The sequence below is a fragment of the Culicoides brevitarsis genome, chromosome 2, assembly GCF_036172545.1.
Source record: "Culicoides brevitarsis isolate CSIRO-B50_1 chromosome 2, AGI_CSIRO_Cbre_v1, whole genome shotgun sequence".
Taxonomy (NCBI): Eukaryota; Metazoa; Arthropoda; class Insecta; order Diptera; family Ceratopogonidae; genus Culicoides; species Culicoides brevitarsis.
The window spans coordinates 7,545,349-7,560,333 of NC_087086.1; the positions used below are offsets into that span (position 1 = coordinate 7,545,349).

The window sequence follows — 14,985 nt, forward strand, 5'->3', positions numbered from 1 at the left end:
TATTAAAAAAAATATTTATTAAAAAATTTAAAAAAATATCAACTTTGAAAGAAAAAAAAATAAAATTTCATTAAAATGATAGTAGAATTTTTTTTACTTTAAAAAAATAAAATTATTTTCAGAAAAGTTAAAAGAGAGTAAAAAAAATATTTTTATATTAAAAGAATGTTTACAAAAATAAATAAAAAGAAATACTAAAATGAAGCCTTTCTAAAGCAAGTTCATATCCATAAAAAGAACCTTGTTATGTTATGTTTCGTATAATTTTCTAGTTCTATGTTTTTGCTTTGTTTCTTTCCAAAATAAAAAAAAGTATCTCTGCAACATATGAGTTTGAGTACATGATCGCATAAAATATATATTTACATTTATTTATATTTTTTCTCTTTCTCTGAATATTCTTCTGTATTTTTTTTTTATTCACTGCAAAAAATCTTCTTTGAGCATCACACACAGAAAAAAGGCACAAAAAGTATTTCAATCTTTTTTTAGTGATGTGTTTGTTGTGCCGTTGTTGCTTGTGTCTGGGTTCTAGTTTGCATTTTTCTTTGCTGCCAAAATGTTCACACATACACACATAAATTTCCCATAAAATAAAAAGAGATGAAATGGCACATTTATGTGAACCCCATTCGAGTATAACGAACGAGACACGAGGATTCTCGTTTATGCCAAAATACAACAAAAAAAAAATTCTCACACAAGAGGAAAATGTGCAGAGAAACCACCAATATTATCATTATAAATGTACTTACTGAAAATATATATCTGTCCGTAAGACAAAGGCATGTAACAGGACTTTTATATGCAAATGAGAATAAATATTACATTGGATAGATGGAGGGAACAGTAATATTTTTTTAGGTAGCAAAGTAAGTGTTGTGGTAGGCCATTTGTAACACGTTCGATCTACAACTGAATAAATTGTGCCAAGTCAAGTGTCTCTTTCGGGGTAATTTATTGAAGTTTAAAGCTGCATGTGATTCTAATGTGAGGTAAACTGCCATCGTTAAGCAAAATTTTTTTGCTATTTTATTTTTTTATGCAGTTTTATTTTATTTTTCTTTAAAAATTTACTTTTTATATTTTTTTCATATAAAATTTTAAAAAATCCTTTATTTAATTTATTTTTTAAAAAATTCTAACGGTCATTTTTCGTTGCAAAATTTGAATTTTTTGCAACAATATTGCAATTTTTGATTTTGATTAAAAAATTAAAAAAAAATATTTTTATTGAAAAAAAATTAATAAAATAATATTTATTTAAATAAAATAATATTTTTAAAAAATTAATTTAAAATTTTAATTAAAAAAAATAAATTTTCATAAAAAAAATTTAACGAATATTCATTCAAAATAAAATTTCAACCAGAGGGCGCTACTGAAAATTAAATGTCAAAATACTTAAAAAGTCATCGTATCATGAAATTTATAACGAAAGCGCATTTTTGAACAAATTTTAAAATAAAATTAATTATTTTAAAAATTTCTTGAATTTTTTGAAGTATTTTATTAAATAAAAAATTGTTAAATATTTAATTAAAAGTTAAATTAAATATTTTTAATTAATTTTTTAATTTAAATTAAATTTAATGTCAAAATAATTCTTTACTGCAAATTATTGAAAAATCAAATTAATTCAAAATATTATTTAAAATTATTTAAAAATTTTTTAAAAAATATTAAAAATTAACATGAATTATAACTTTTTATTTAAATTTCAACGTAAACAAACAATTTTTAAACAAAATTTTATCAAAAATAAAACTTCACATGGTTTTCTTAACAGACAGACTCCCATTAGGATCCAAATTTCAATTCTTTGTTCATCCGGAACACCTCAAAACTTATCAAATAAATGAAAATACAGCAGTTTTTAGAATTTCCCGTAGAACTTTTGCAAAAATTTCGCGTCAAACTAAGAAAAAATCGCTTTAAAACACGATAAACTTGCAAACGAGCATCAATAGTGACTGACAAACATTCAATTTTCCCGAAATCTATGAAAAACAGTGAAAAATACAGCAAGAAAAAAATTTGCTTGTGTCTACAAATGTTTCAAAAAAAATATCCAACAACAGAACCAACCACAAAATTATCAAAATAAAAACTGAATTACGTCAAAAAGATGTAAAAATGTTCTAAAATTCATGAAAAACAAAGAATTTAATTGAAAAAAAAGTCGAAAAAATGGGAAACGAAACAAACTTTGATTCGGAAGCCTTCGAAAAAAGACTCAAAAACTTGAAAGACACGCAAGATGCCATCCAGGGATGTTCGGCGTGGTGTTTAATCAATCACGTTCATCATAAAAAAATTGTCACAGCATGGCTGCAGGTCTTGAAGCAAGGTAAGAAATCAATTTTTTTCCTTTCGTCAATAATTTTTTTTGGTTTTTCAGTCAAAGTCGAGCATCGTTTGGTGTTATTTTACCTCGCGAACGACGTCATTCAGCACAGCAAGCGGAAAAATTACGATTTTGTCGAGAGTTGGGGCACCGCATTGCAACGGGCGACGACGATGGTGCGTGATGACAAAGTAAAGCACAAAATTTTGCGAATTTTTAAGATTTGGGGCGATCGTTCCGTGTACAGCGACGATTTTTTGGCGGATTTAAACGGGTTGCTGAGTGCTTCTCTGCCAAAACCCAAACCGAAAGATGCCGATCCGGATGATTTTCAAATCCAAGCTGTCGTGACGAGCATTCGGCAATGCGGAAAGTTGCAAAATGAGACAGATCGAAGTCTGAAATCGGTGAATAAGCTCGCGACGCCCAAACTTCCGCCAACTTTCAAAGATCGTTCGCATTGTAAGGAAGTTGTGAAGCAAATTGACGAGGATGTGAGGAAACATGAGAAGTATGTGCACAATTTGAAGGCGGAAATTAGGGCCAGAACGGTGCTTGTCGAAGTTTTGAAGCAAGCCGATGAATTTTATCAAACGCAACGTGGCGAAGTCAAAGTTGTCGCTAATGCTTACAAGAATTTCGGGAATCGCATCAAAAGTTTGAAGAAAAAATTGGATGAATTGACGTCACAACTGCCATCGCCGATTCCGTCGCCGCCTGCAAATGCCCCCTCGCCCGGGCCTGATGCCGATTTCGAGTTGCCCAATCAATTTATGGGATTTTCCGCAAACGGATTCGTTTCGTCGTACATGGAAGGCGGCACTTTACCCTTCGATCCGATGGATTTCAACCGAAAATCCCCCCAACCGCATGTCAATTCGATCCAAGTCATCAATTCAAACGCCGCCGCTCCCGACACTTTGAACCCAAACAACAACTTGAACGACTTTTTCAAGACACTTTTGCCGCCTCCCGATCAATATGACCCCGCATCGAGTATCAATTTCAACGATTACTCAAACACGAGTTTTGGCGGAGTGCCGCCTCCTGTGCCCGCATATGCGCCCATCACAATGAGCAATTATGGCATGTCGACGGGAAGTGCTCCCGGATTTGTGAGGAATAATTATACGGGACAACCGGTGGTTCCGCCGCCTCCATTGCCGCCCATTGATGGTCCATCGCAGAATTTTAACAATTGGGATCCGAATTGGAATTCGCAGGAACGTCATGGAAATCCTTTGTTGGAGACGCCTCATTCGCCGCCGCATTACGAGAGAAAATCGGCAAATACAGCAGCGCCTGTGGAGTATAATGACATGGAAAATTCGTTGGAACAGGCGGGATCTGATGTCGATCATCGATCGTTGACGGATATTTTGCAATCGCGCGTTGCCGATATCGATCACAGAAATTTGATTTCGTTGACGGGATCGCCGCGAGATAATCAGAATAAAAATAACAAGAAAGATGGAGATGTGGTAAGAAATTTTTTACTTATTTTTTTTTTTTTTAATTTTTTAAAATTTTAATTTTTTTTAATTAAATAATTTTATTTATTTATTTTTTTTTATTAAAAAAATTAATTCAAATTTACAAAAAAAAATAATTTTAATAAAAAAAATTAAAAAAAAAAAATAATAAAAAAAATTATTAATTAATTTTTTTTCATAAATTGTATCGAATTAAATTAAATTGATACACAATAAATTATTTTATTAAAATAAAAAAAAATATTCAACTTTATAAATGAATTAATTTAATTCTTGAATTAAAAAATTTATTTAAATTAATTTTAAATTAAATTTTAGTAAATTTTCAAAATAAATTCATGAAAAAATATTTTATTGAAATAATAAAAAAAAAATATTTACCTTAATTAATAAAAAAAATAACTATTTAATTAAAAATAAAAATTATTATTTGAATAAATTTTATCAAATTTTTATTAAAAATTTTTTTTTTAATTAAATTATTTTTTTATTTTTTTTAAAATTTTATTTTAATTAATTTATTACATTAATTAATATTTATTTTAATTTTTTTATTATTTTTATTTTTCTTTTTTTTCAATTTTTTTTTTTAATTATTGTAAAAATTTTAATAAATTTTCATTCACAGGATCTGCGACAAACGTTGCTGAATTTGCAAAATCCTCCTCCGCCTCCCAGTACGGACGAGACAAAAGACGGCGGAGATGTTGATTTTCGATTGCCGCCTCCTCCGATCTCAAATCTCTTTCCAGCAGGCTTCAATCCGCTCGAATTACCTCCCGCTTTGGCACAAACCTCAATTGGAGATATTGCGAAATTATTGGTAAGGTGTTTATTTTCGTATTTTTGAATATTTTTAATGAAAAAAATATTTCAGGAGGGCACAAGTCATGATAAAAATACGTCTTCTGAGCCACAAAGAAAGAAACAAAAAGGAGAGAATGGAGATGATCATTTCGGATCTGAGGATATGGAAATGTCTGATGAAGATGAATATCAACCGGGATATAAACAGGGTAATTTTTAATTTTTTTTATTTTTTTCGAAATTAAAAGAAATTATTTTCAAAAATTTTTCAAAATAAATTTGTTAATTTATTAATTAACAAATTTATTTTATTATTTAATTTATTTTAAAATTTAATTTATTTTTGATTTTTTTTAAAAAATATTTTTAAACACTTTTATTATTTTTTTATAAAAAAAAAATATTTTTAATAAATTAAATTATTAATTAATTTGGAAAAGCAAAGCTTGAGAAGAATTTCTCATAAAATTAAAAAAAATAAATATTTATTTTTTTAATTATTTTGAAAAATTAAAAATCTTCAAAGACAAAAAATAAATAAAAAATTTTTAACTAAAAAAAATCTTACATTTTAGACTCCAACAATGGCAACGTTCCCCCTGGCTTCGACACAGACCATTTCAACGATGGCAACAATGGAGGTTCCGAAGGCGACGAAAATACCGATGATCTCAATAACGACGATCAGCAATGGAATCAAGGCAATGGAAACGGAAACTACAGTCTCATTGGACAACGTTTGATGCAACTGGCAAACCAAGATTCGAATGCCCCGCCATCGCCTTCTTCCAATTTCATCAGACCCTTGATGCAAATGAACACGTCTCGTCCTCCGCCGCCGCCGCAATATTTCAACCAAAGTCCGCAAGGAGGCTCACCCGGAGGAGGAGGACAAGGATTTCCCGGCGGAAGTCCCATGTTTAGACCTCGAGGAAGAGGCGGAAATCGCGGATCTCCCTTTTTCAGAGGCGGTCCAAGTCCGAGAGGATTTAACAATTATCGCGGAAATAATTTTAGGGGACAACAACGTGGGAGATGGTAAAAAAAATATTTAAAATATTTAAAAAATAAGGAAAAATCTGTTTATAGAAGAAGAAGAAAAAAAATGATTTTAAGAAAAAAAAATAAGAATGGTACAGCAACAAAAATGTCTAAAAAAAACTAAAATTGTAACCCAGTCAGTAAAGACATTAATTTAAAATTATTGTTAAAATCTTAGTTTTAAGGAGTGTTCTTGTTACTTCCCCTTTCATTTTATTTTATTTTCATATTTTATTCTTAAAAAAATAATTTGGATTGTTTTTTTAATAACAATCTTTTTTTCATTTCTCACGCTTGATTTTTTTCCTTTGCTTTTCATTTTATTTACAGAAAAATTAAGAAGATATTTAATTAATTAAAGAAAAAAAAAACAAAAAAAAATAATTAAGCTTGATATAAAATAATAAAATTAATCTTGATTTTTGGGATATTGTTCACTCTCTGTTTGAAGTTGCAGAAGAAGTTATGTCCAGCTTCTTTCTTCAGAATTTTTCTTGCGAGTCTAACAGACGAGACTTATTCGTGACGACTTATTTGACGATTTTCAATGACTTTTGAGAAGAAAATTTGACGCACTTTGATTTTTTGAAAAATTCTTTAAACGAAGGAATAATAAAAAAAATGTCGAAGAATTTTTTTGTGTCATATCGATTTTTGAGAAAATAGTTTTTTAATGGTTCTTGATGATTTTTTAAATTGAAATTTATCAAAAAGACTTCAAGAAGCCTCATTTTTTATTTTTGTTTAAAAAAAAGACATTCGAACGTTAAAGAATTCAAAAATTTGAAATGCATTAAATTTTTATTTTTTTCTTAAAAATTTTATTCACTTTTTTGTGTTTAAATGATTTTTCTTTTAAATCAAAGACTGTGTTAATAAGAACAAGACCAAACCCAAATCTATGACGTGAAATTATGAAAAGTTTCAGTATAGGAAAAAAAATTTTTAGACCAATGAAAATTTGAATCTTAATTTCTGCCAAAGAAAAATGTCTATATCTCTTTCGACGATCGACGAATGAAATTTTTTTTTTATTTCATATATATAAATCACGAGAAATACTTCGAATATGAGCAAAAAAATACCGGAAATTCGTTCGAACTGACCTACGGAACTGACTTACGTTTATAAGACTTACGAGCTTCAGTATTGAAATTCATAAGAAAATCTCAAAATCATTAAAGTCAATAAATAAAAATGTTTTTATGCCAAAATAAATTGAAAAATAATAAATTTTATGAGAAAAACGACTTTCAATTGCAAATTTATTTCTAAAAAAATTTTTTTTTTATTTTTAAAAAATTTCAATTTATAACTGGATATAAAGACTCAATATTAAAGATTTTTAATTTTCTTTTTTGACTTTTGAGATCCATGAGATCATTACAAAAATGTCAAAATTATTTTTTTGAAAAAAAAATTTTTTTTTCATTGTTTGATTGCTTCTTTTTAAGGATTGTTGTACGATTAATATGAAAAAAATTGAAATAAATTAATAATTTTTCAATAGATATTTAATAAAAATTGACCTATGAGACTGATAAAATTTTCATGCCAATCAGACCAAAACTGCCAGAGAAAAAAGACAACAATGACTTCAGAGACCTTTTTTGCCCATATTAATTTTTTATTGTCTGTTAACTCGCTTGAAAATGTCAAAATCATTCCCTCAAATGTTTTTTTTCTAAACACGGCTTCGTATTATTTTAAACCCATCTAATTTTTTTTACCAAAAACCTGTTGCTGTACCATTCTTCAATTTTTTCTTCTTCTTCAACAACAATCTCTCTAACATTTAACGGAGATCTCTTAAATAATTTTTTTTTTGACTGACAATTTTTTTTTTTTTTCATAACGTACCTCAAATAATAATTATAATTTTTAATTAGGACAAAAAATTTTATAAAAGATAAAAAAATAATGTTATCAAAATAGTCTCGAAACCTGTGATATAGTTCATAAGTACCTTGTAAGAAAAAAAATTCACAAAGTAAAACAATAAAAAATTTATATAATCCAATTCGTACAAAAATAAAATTGTAAAAAAATTAGAGTCAATCAAACAAGAAATTCTAAATTCGTTCTAGAATCTAGTCTAAGAAAATGCCGAATCTCACACAAATTAAAATTAATTGAATAAAAATTTAGTTAATAAAAAAAATTTATTAATAAAAAAAATTAATTAATAAAAAATTAATTAAAAAAAAATTAATTTACAAAAAAAAATAATTAATAAAAAAATAAAAAAATGCCTTTTACTTACCCATTAATTAAAAAAAATCTTCAAAAGAGAAAAAAAAAATAATTTTTATTTTTTAATAATTTTTATTTAATTTTTTTCAATTTATTTTTCATTTTTATTCTGTTATATCTTCAAGTATAATTTACAAAATAAACTCATTAAATTAATTTTTTTTTACATAATGTACTGACAGTTTTGATTCAAAACTTGAATGAGTAAATTATTATTTTAATATATACAAAAATTTAATTTCTTAAAAACTAAAATATTCGTAAATTATTTTTTTTATAAAATATTTTAAAAAATAATTAATTGTCAATATTTACAAAAAATTTTCTTCAAATTTTTTTGATTGATTATTTTGAAAATTGCCGCTTTTTTGATTAATATTAAAAATTCTTTGGCATTTTATGTACAAAAAATTTTTTTCATTTTAAAATTCTATCTTACATTATTTTTTATTTATTTCATTTTTTTTATTATTTTTCAATTAATTAAATTTTTTATTTAATTTTCAGACAGTTCTTGAGGTACAAATTCTATTAAAAATTATTTTTTGGGACCATTTTCGAATTTTTGCGATAACGAAGCCACATGAGATGCCGTTTTTCCTCCAGTTGCAGCAGTTTTTGTTACATTTCCAACTTTTCCTTTGGCAACAATGGCTTTATTTGCAGCGACAGTCGGTTTCGCAGCCACAATTGTTGGTTTTGTTGTCGTCACAGGCTTTGCGGGTTTCGTTTTGCTACTTATTACATCGGGTTGTTTCGTTTTCGGGATCAAATCGGGACTTTTAATGCCATTCGTGAGTGGTTGCTTCTTACTGGGCGACGGCGTTCGAGTACGAATTGTGGATTTTTTGTCATTTTCTTGCGTTTTTGCGGCGATCGAAGCGAGATAGGGACCCGGGCGATTGATTGTCGTGTGATACGGTTTATAAGTTCGCAGCGATTCGGGTTTGCTGGGCGTCAAATTCGCGCTGTTCGGACTTAATGGGCTCGTAAATGTGATATTTGACAAATCGCCGGGATTTGAGGGAGGCTGCGGGCTTGTCGGAGGACTTTTGAAGCTACTTACACTACTGCGCTGACTCGCATTTGAGGGCGGGGACGAAACTTTATTCGGGGCAACACGAGCAACGGGCGTCGCAAATCCCGTGGGACGCATATAACCACTCGACGTTGTGCTTGCAATGGATTTTGGGCTCGTATATTCCTCTTCTTCTTCCGTTTCTGACTCCGAAACGACTTCCGGCGTGTTTGCGTAGACATTTTCCGTGTGTTTTTTCGCATTTGGCTTGGATTTTCGCAATGTCGAGGCAATGTAAAGTGCATCAGAATTATTTTTCTTTTCCATTTCCGAGACAATTTCGCCCAAAAGTCCCATACTTTCGGTGCTCGTGGAATGCGTATGCGGCGGCGATGGCGATTCGGCAATTTCGTCGTAAATATTGTCGTCAGTCGGGGTCATGGGGGAACTTTCTTCGCTGATATGCGCCAACGGAGCGAGTTCAGGAGGCGATTTCATCGGGCTTCGTGTTGCGATGTCGTTAATTGTGACTTTTTTCGGGGGCGGCGGATTCGAATAAGTCACGGGAGGAACAGGAGGAGGCTTTTCATCGCTCACAGAGGTCTGACTTTTGACTGGAGATGGCGGTTTGGGCGGCGGAGGCAATGTTGGGCGACCTACGATGCTTTGAGGACGCTTTCCAGCTTGTCGCATCGAAGCTCCGTAATTATTGGGACGTCTTCCGAGCGTATTGGAGTCTCTCATGCTCTGCGTTCGACTGATCATGTCATCTTTGGGCGACACAGGAGTATCTGGAGCATCATTTACGATCGGGATAGGACACGAAATCTCAATTGTCTTCAATCTTTCGCGATCTATGGGCTTCCGGTGCGTTTTTAAGACAGGTTTAGAGTTTATGGGTTTGATATTTTCATCCGTTGTCTCAATTACGACGGGATTTTTCTCTTCTTTCTTCAAAAATGACGTTATTCTGTTCAATAATTGTCCTTCTTTGGGCTTTTTAACCTCATTTTCTTTCGTTTCAGGCTTTTCCGTGTTGACAAAAGTCGGATTTACGAGAATTTCGGGCACTTTTGGACTCGCAGCGCGTTGTTGCATCTTTTCTTGAGCAATTTTTGCGGGTTTTGGCGGAGCTGGTCTCGTTATTTTCGGTTCGCATTGCTTCACGGGTGAATGTACTTCCTGCCGATTGCACGTAGAATTCTCCAAAATGGGACTCGAGATGATGGGACGTCCCGTTTGCCCGGGATTCAGTGGCGGCAGTGCTGGTTTCTCGTCAATATCGGTACCTTTGGCGCCGATTACCTTGCCAACTTCTGTAAATTTGACGTTATTAGGAGCAGGTTTGACTTTTTTCGGGGACACAGGGTTCGTGAGTTGCACTACGGGAGGCTTCGGAATGGGAGGAGCTTTTTTCGCAGCTGGATTATTGTCACTCGCGTTATTCGTTTTAGTCACGGGATGAACGTAAGCAATGTTATTGGCACCCGATGCAGTTATGGGACCGTTTGTTTGTGCCAGAGGTTTTAGGGTAAAGCCACGGAATTTACCAAACATGTTAACGGTAGGCGGCGATGAGGCGTCTGTGTCGGTCGACGAGGATTTCTTGAGCAAAGCGGAGTTCATGTCGTCGGGCGAGTTGGGTGATGTGCTGCTGCCAAAACTGGGCGGCGAATTGAGACCGTTACTTGTTTTAAGTTGTTTCGGCCTGCAGATGAAATGAACATGAAACAGAGAAAAAACTTGGATTAGATGAAAATCACACACGAAAAATTTGACAAATTTTATGACAAAACTTACGTGCAAACCAAACCAGAACATGCCCAAAACACAAAAACCGAAAAACAGTTAGAAAAACTTAAAAAAAATTAGTTACTTACAAAATTATTTTAGAAAAATATTAGAATAGAAAAACGAGCCGTACATAAAAAATTAAAATTTATTAAAATTAATTCTGTTAAAAAAAATTCATTAATATTTTTTTTATCAAAATAATTATTTTTTTAATTATAAAAAAAATTATTCAAAAATATTCATGCAAGAAAATAATTAATATTTTATTTTTTTAAATTTAAAAAATAATTTTTCCAAAAATAAAAAAAATAAAAGAAAATATTTTTTTTTTCAAATTAAAAAAAACTAAAACAAATATTTTTTTAATTTAAAAAATATAAAAATTTTATTTTTTAAATTTAAAAAAAAATTAAATTTTTAATGCAAGAAATTGTTATTTAAAATAATTTTTTTAATTTAAAAAAAAAATTAATGCAAGAAAAAATAATCATTGTTAATTAAAATAATATTTTTTTTCAAATTTAAAAAAAAATTATTTAAAAAAAATAATAAATTTTCATGGAAAAAAATTAATTAATTTTTATTAAAATAATATTTTTTTTTTTATTTTTAAAAATAAATTAATTTTAAAATAATTTTTAATTTTTAAAAATGAAAAAAATTATGAAAATTAATTAATTTCTTTTTAAAATATATTATTTATTTTTTTTAATAATTATTGAAGAAAAATTCATGCAAAGAAAAAAATAATTAATATTTTTATTAAAATTATTTATTTAAAAAAATTCAAAAATTTTCATGCAAAAAAACTAAATTTTAAAATTAATGTTATTTTGTCCCATTTTCAATATTTTGTATAAAATCACATCGATTAGTTAAAAATTGTTGATTAGTACTGCCAACAAATTGCTTATCCCCAATCAAGAATTTTTCCCGTTTGTCACCTGCACCAAATTTATTGTTATCAAATGTAAAATTTTCGTTTGTCGTTCGACCATTCACATGATTATTAACTAAATTACTGTTAGAACTACTCTTAATGCTAGCATTACGTGAACAACTACTGAGACAAGAACAACATTCGGTTAATTTTTGAGATACGTACGGTATTGTTGGCGCCTTGCGGATCGGGATGAGATGATGATTCTTCCAGTAGTAGAGTAAAAAGGCGAAAATGACGACAGTTGGAACTACGCCGAGGAAAAATACGAGAATTAACTTGCGGATGCCGTTTCCTTCTGTGGAGTTAAAGAAAGTAAAAATGTTAGAAAATATTATTTTAAAAATTAAAATTAATTTTTTAATGTTGATTATATGCAGAAAATTTATCATTTTGGAGAAAATTTTTATTTTTTAGAGAAAAAATATTTATTTATAATTTAACTCACTAATAATTTTAATTCAAAGATTTTTTCAAATTTTTATATTTATTAATTTTTTTTAATTAAAATTCAAAATTTTAATTTTTATTTTTAAATATATTTTTTTAAATCTATAAAAAATTCGAGAAAATTTTCATTCATTATTATTTTTTTTTTTCTAAATTAAAGTAAATTTATATTTTTTCCCTATTTTGAAGAAAATATTTAATATTTGAATTTTAAATAAGAAATAATTTAAAATATTTTTAATTTTTGTTTTTTTTAATGATTTTTTTCTAAAAAAAAAAAATATTTCAAAGAAAAAATTCATTTTGGCAGTTTTGAGTTGTAAAAGATAAATTTTGACAAATCCATTTGGAGCAAAATTTGACAAAAATTGCTTTGACACTTTGACACAGTTTTTGATTTAGTTTTGCTCTTGATTTAGTTTTCAAAATAAAACTATGTCAAAGGAAATTTTTTTTTTCAGTTTCAATTTTTTAGCAGTTTTGAGTTGCAAAATGATTAAAAATAATAAATTAAAGACCCTCTGATAATCATCTTCACAAGAAATTTACTAATTTTGATTTTAAAAGAATTTTTTAAATTTAAATTTTTTTTGTTCGAATTGAATTAGCAAGAAACGATTTTCAAATTTTTAACGTTTCAAATATTTGAATTGAAATTTATCATATTTTTTTTTTCAAATTTCTAAAATATTTTAAATTTTATTTTTAGATAAAATTATCTATTTTTTTAATTTTTTTAGAATGTGTTTTAAAAAAAATTTTTTTTTTTTTTTTGAAAAAAAAAAAAAAAAAATCGAATAAAAAAATAAAAATCTTACCATCAGGATCACTTGCTGGCCCGCTATCGATCGATCCTCCAGGTCCCGGATGATTACAAAATGGCGGCGCAAATCCTACATCACAATGACAATTTCCCAAACTGTTACAAACTCCATTTCCATTGCAATTGTCCTTACACATGGCGAATCGCGAGTCTTTTTGCAACGTCTCAACCGCGATACAAGTTTGGTTCAAACACATTTTCCCTTCGCCGCATTTCGCTCCATTCGGCGTCAATCCCGGATCCATCGTTTGCAGCCCGAGGTCAACCATCGCTGTCCTACACGGAATTATGCTATTTTGATAGTTCATGAAACTATGCGAAAGTACCGAAACTGATTCCATTCCGAATTCCAGACGTTCATTCAAATGTCGACAATGAACCATGCCACACATCGCATCTTCCGGCTTGCATTTGAGATATTCGTTCTCATGGCGATTGTATCCGCAATTGCCGTGTCGCGTGCCTTCCGTATTTTTCGTGTAACATTGCTCCGTGGATTGACCCGAGGGACCCCAAAGCAAGCGACATTGATCCGTTTGACGACGACAACTGCCCTGATAGCAATAAGCTTTGTCATTTCCGCAAGATTCCGAGTCCCGCTTGAAAACATCGAACGGACAATATTCCGAATCGCCGTTACAGAACTCCGGAAGGTCACATTCGCCATTTGCCGCACGACACATCGTTCCTGCGGTTTTTGCACTGCACGTTGTCAAGTCGCAACATTCGCCCGTTGCGCAAGTCGCGTTCGTTTGGAGCTTACAAGTCGCCGCATCGCAACACAAATTGTCACAAAATTCGGGCAAACCACAATCGCACTCCTCGCCGGGCTCAACAAATCCATTTCCGCATGTCGGCGAGTCAAATAATTTCTGAGGCTTATTTTTCAAGCAATGATTCATGCCGTGATGAAATGCCAAATTGAGTTGATCGATGCTACATTGACTCCAATGACGCGGGGCAACACTCGAACTACTTGCCGACATGATGCATTTGTCATCGGCACATTTGCAATCCGCCGTATCGTGTTCCATGCCGAAATTATGACCCATTTCGTGAGCTACTGTCGTCGCAACAACTCCAATTGTGGGACTGTGATCGATTGAAACGCCTCCCGAATACTCGTACGTGCAAATTGGGCCTTTTAGAGCTTTGCCAACGACACCGCTTTCGAAAGTTTCCTTCGTCAAAAGTTGCGCATTGTCGTTCGGATGCTCGATTACGAGAATTTTCTTGCGATAATGAAGGAAATTTTTTAGAGTTGTGTCGCCATTGCTGGAGAGCTCGACTTCGTTCTTTTCGTTCCAAATGACGACCCCGATGAGAGCAACGAAGATGTTTAATGGGACGTATAAGCCGTTAATGATGTTCACAATGTCCTTGCAATGCTGATGCACGCGCTTGATGCTCTTGTCCATGTCGTTGTAGATTTTGTTGTCGATTACCATGAGGAGTTCCACGTAGCTGGAATGTTTGTTGGCGTTGTATGGTCCACGGATGTCGTAGTTGTTGGGTAAGGCACGTTTAATCTGAAAAAATAAATAATTGAAAAAAATGTTATAAAAAAACTCAAAATTTATTTTTTTTAAATTTCGACAAAAAAAAAATATTTTTATTTTATTTTAAATTTTTTAATTTAAAAAATTTTAACTTATTTTTTTTTTGTATTTTTTTTGTAATTTTTCATTAAATTTATTTATTTTATTTTTTTACTTAAATTTTTTAAATTAATTTAATTATAAAATATTATTTTATTTATTTTGTAAAAAAAATATTTTTTTTTTATTTATAAATTGAGATAAAGAATTTATATCATTAAAAATAAAAATAAAATTTTAAAGTAAAAAAAAATAAAATGAAACCTAGTTAAAAACTTTTTATAAAATATTCGTAAAATATTATAATTTTTAATTTAATTTTTTTATGATTTTTTTTTTTAAATTTAATTAACGTAATTTTTTACTTTATTCATTTTATGAAATTTTAATATTTTCAATATTTTTTCATTTAAAAAAATTA

At 29.8% G+C, this 14,985-nt stretch overlaps 2 protein-coding genes across 3 annotated transcripts in view; one reads left to right on the top strand and one right to left on the bottom strand.

The window, feature by feature from the left end:
• The first annotated feature begins 1,893 nt into the window (after positions 1-1,893).
• Positions 1,894-7,706, top strand: LOC134830081 (regulation of nuclear pre-mRNA domain-containing protein 2). 2 transcript variants are annotated; one of them, XM_063843445.1, is made up of 6 exons: positions 1,894-2,350; positions 2,402-3,828; positions 4,469-4,663; positions 4,718-4,856; positions 5,223-5,685; positions 7,578-7,706. In XM_063843445.1, exons 1-6 carry the CDS (start codon positions 2,191-2,193, stop codon positions 7,621-7,623), a joined length of 2,430 nt encoding a protein of 809 aa, XP_063699515.1. In that variant the 5' UTR covers positions 1,894-2,190; the 3' UTR covers positions 7,624-7,706. The 2 variants fall into 2 exon arrangements, with proteins under 2 accessions (XP_063699515.1, XP_063699516.1); XM_063843446.1 differs by lacking the exon at positions 7,578-7,706 and having other exon boundaries at positions 5,223-6,212.
• Positions 7,707-8,145: 439 nt separating this feature from the next.
• Positions 8,146-14,985, bottom strand: part of LOC134830669 (disintegrin and metalloproteinase domain-containing protein adm-2) — a 33,948-nt gene continuing 27,108 nt past the window's right edge. Inside the window, exons 6-8 of the mRNA XM_063844222.1 lie at positions 12,962-14,495; positions 11,859-11,991; positions 8,146-10,667 (exon numbers count right to left, since the gene is read on the bottom strand). Of these exons, the coding sequence (XP_063700292.1) occupies positions 8,480-10,667; positions 11,859-11,991; positions 12,962-14,495 (3,855 nt within the window). The 3' untranslated portion in view covers positions 8,146-8,479. The remainder of the gene's footprint in view (positions 10,668-11,858; positions 11,992-12,961; positions 14,496-14,985) is intronic.

Coding starts and splice junctions, on each gene's coding strand:
- LOC134830081 (XM_063843445.1), top strand. CDS start 2,191: ATGGGAAACGAAACAAACTTTGATTCGGAAGCCTTCGAAAAAAGACTC. Junction 3,829..4,468: donor ACAAGAAAGATGGAGATGTG/GTAAGAAATTTT, acceptor TTTCATTCACAG/GATCTGCGACAAACGTTGCT. Junction 4,857..5,222: donor TCAACCGGGATATAAACAGG/GTAATTTTTAAT, acceptor CTTACATTTTAG/ACTCCAACAATGGCAACGTT.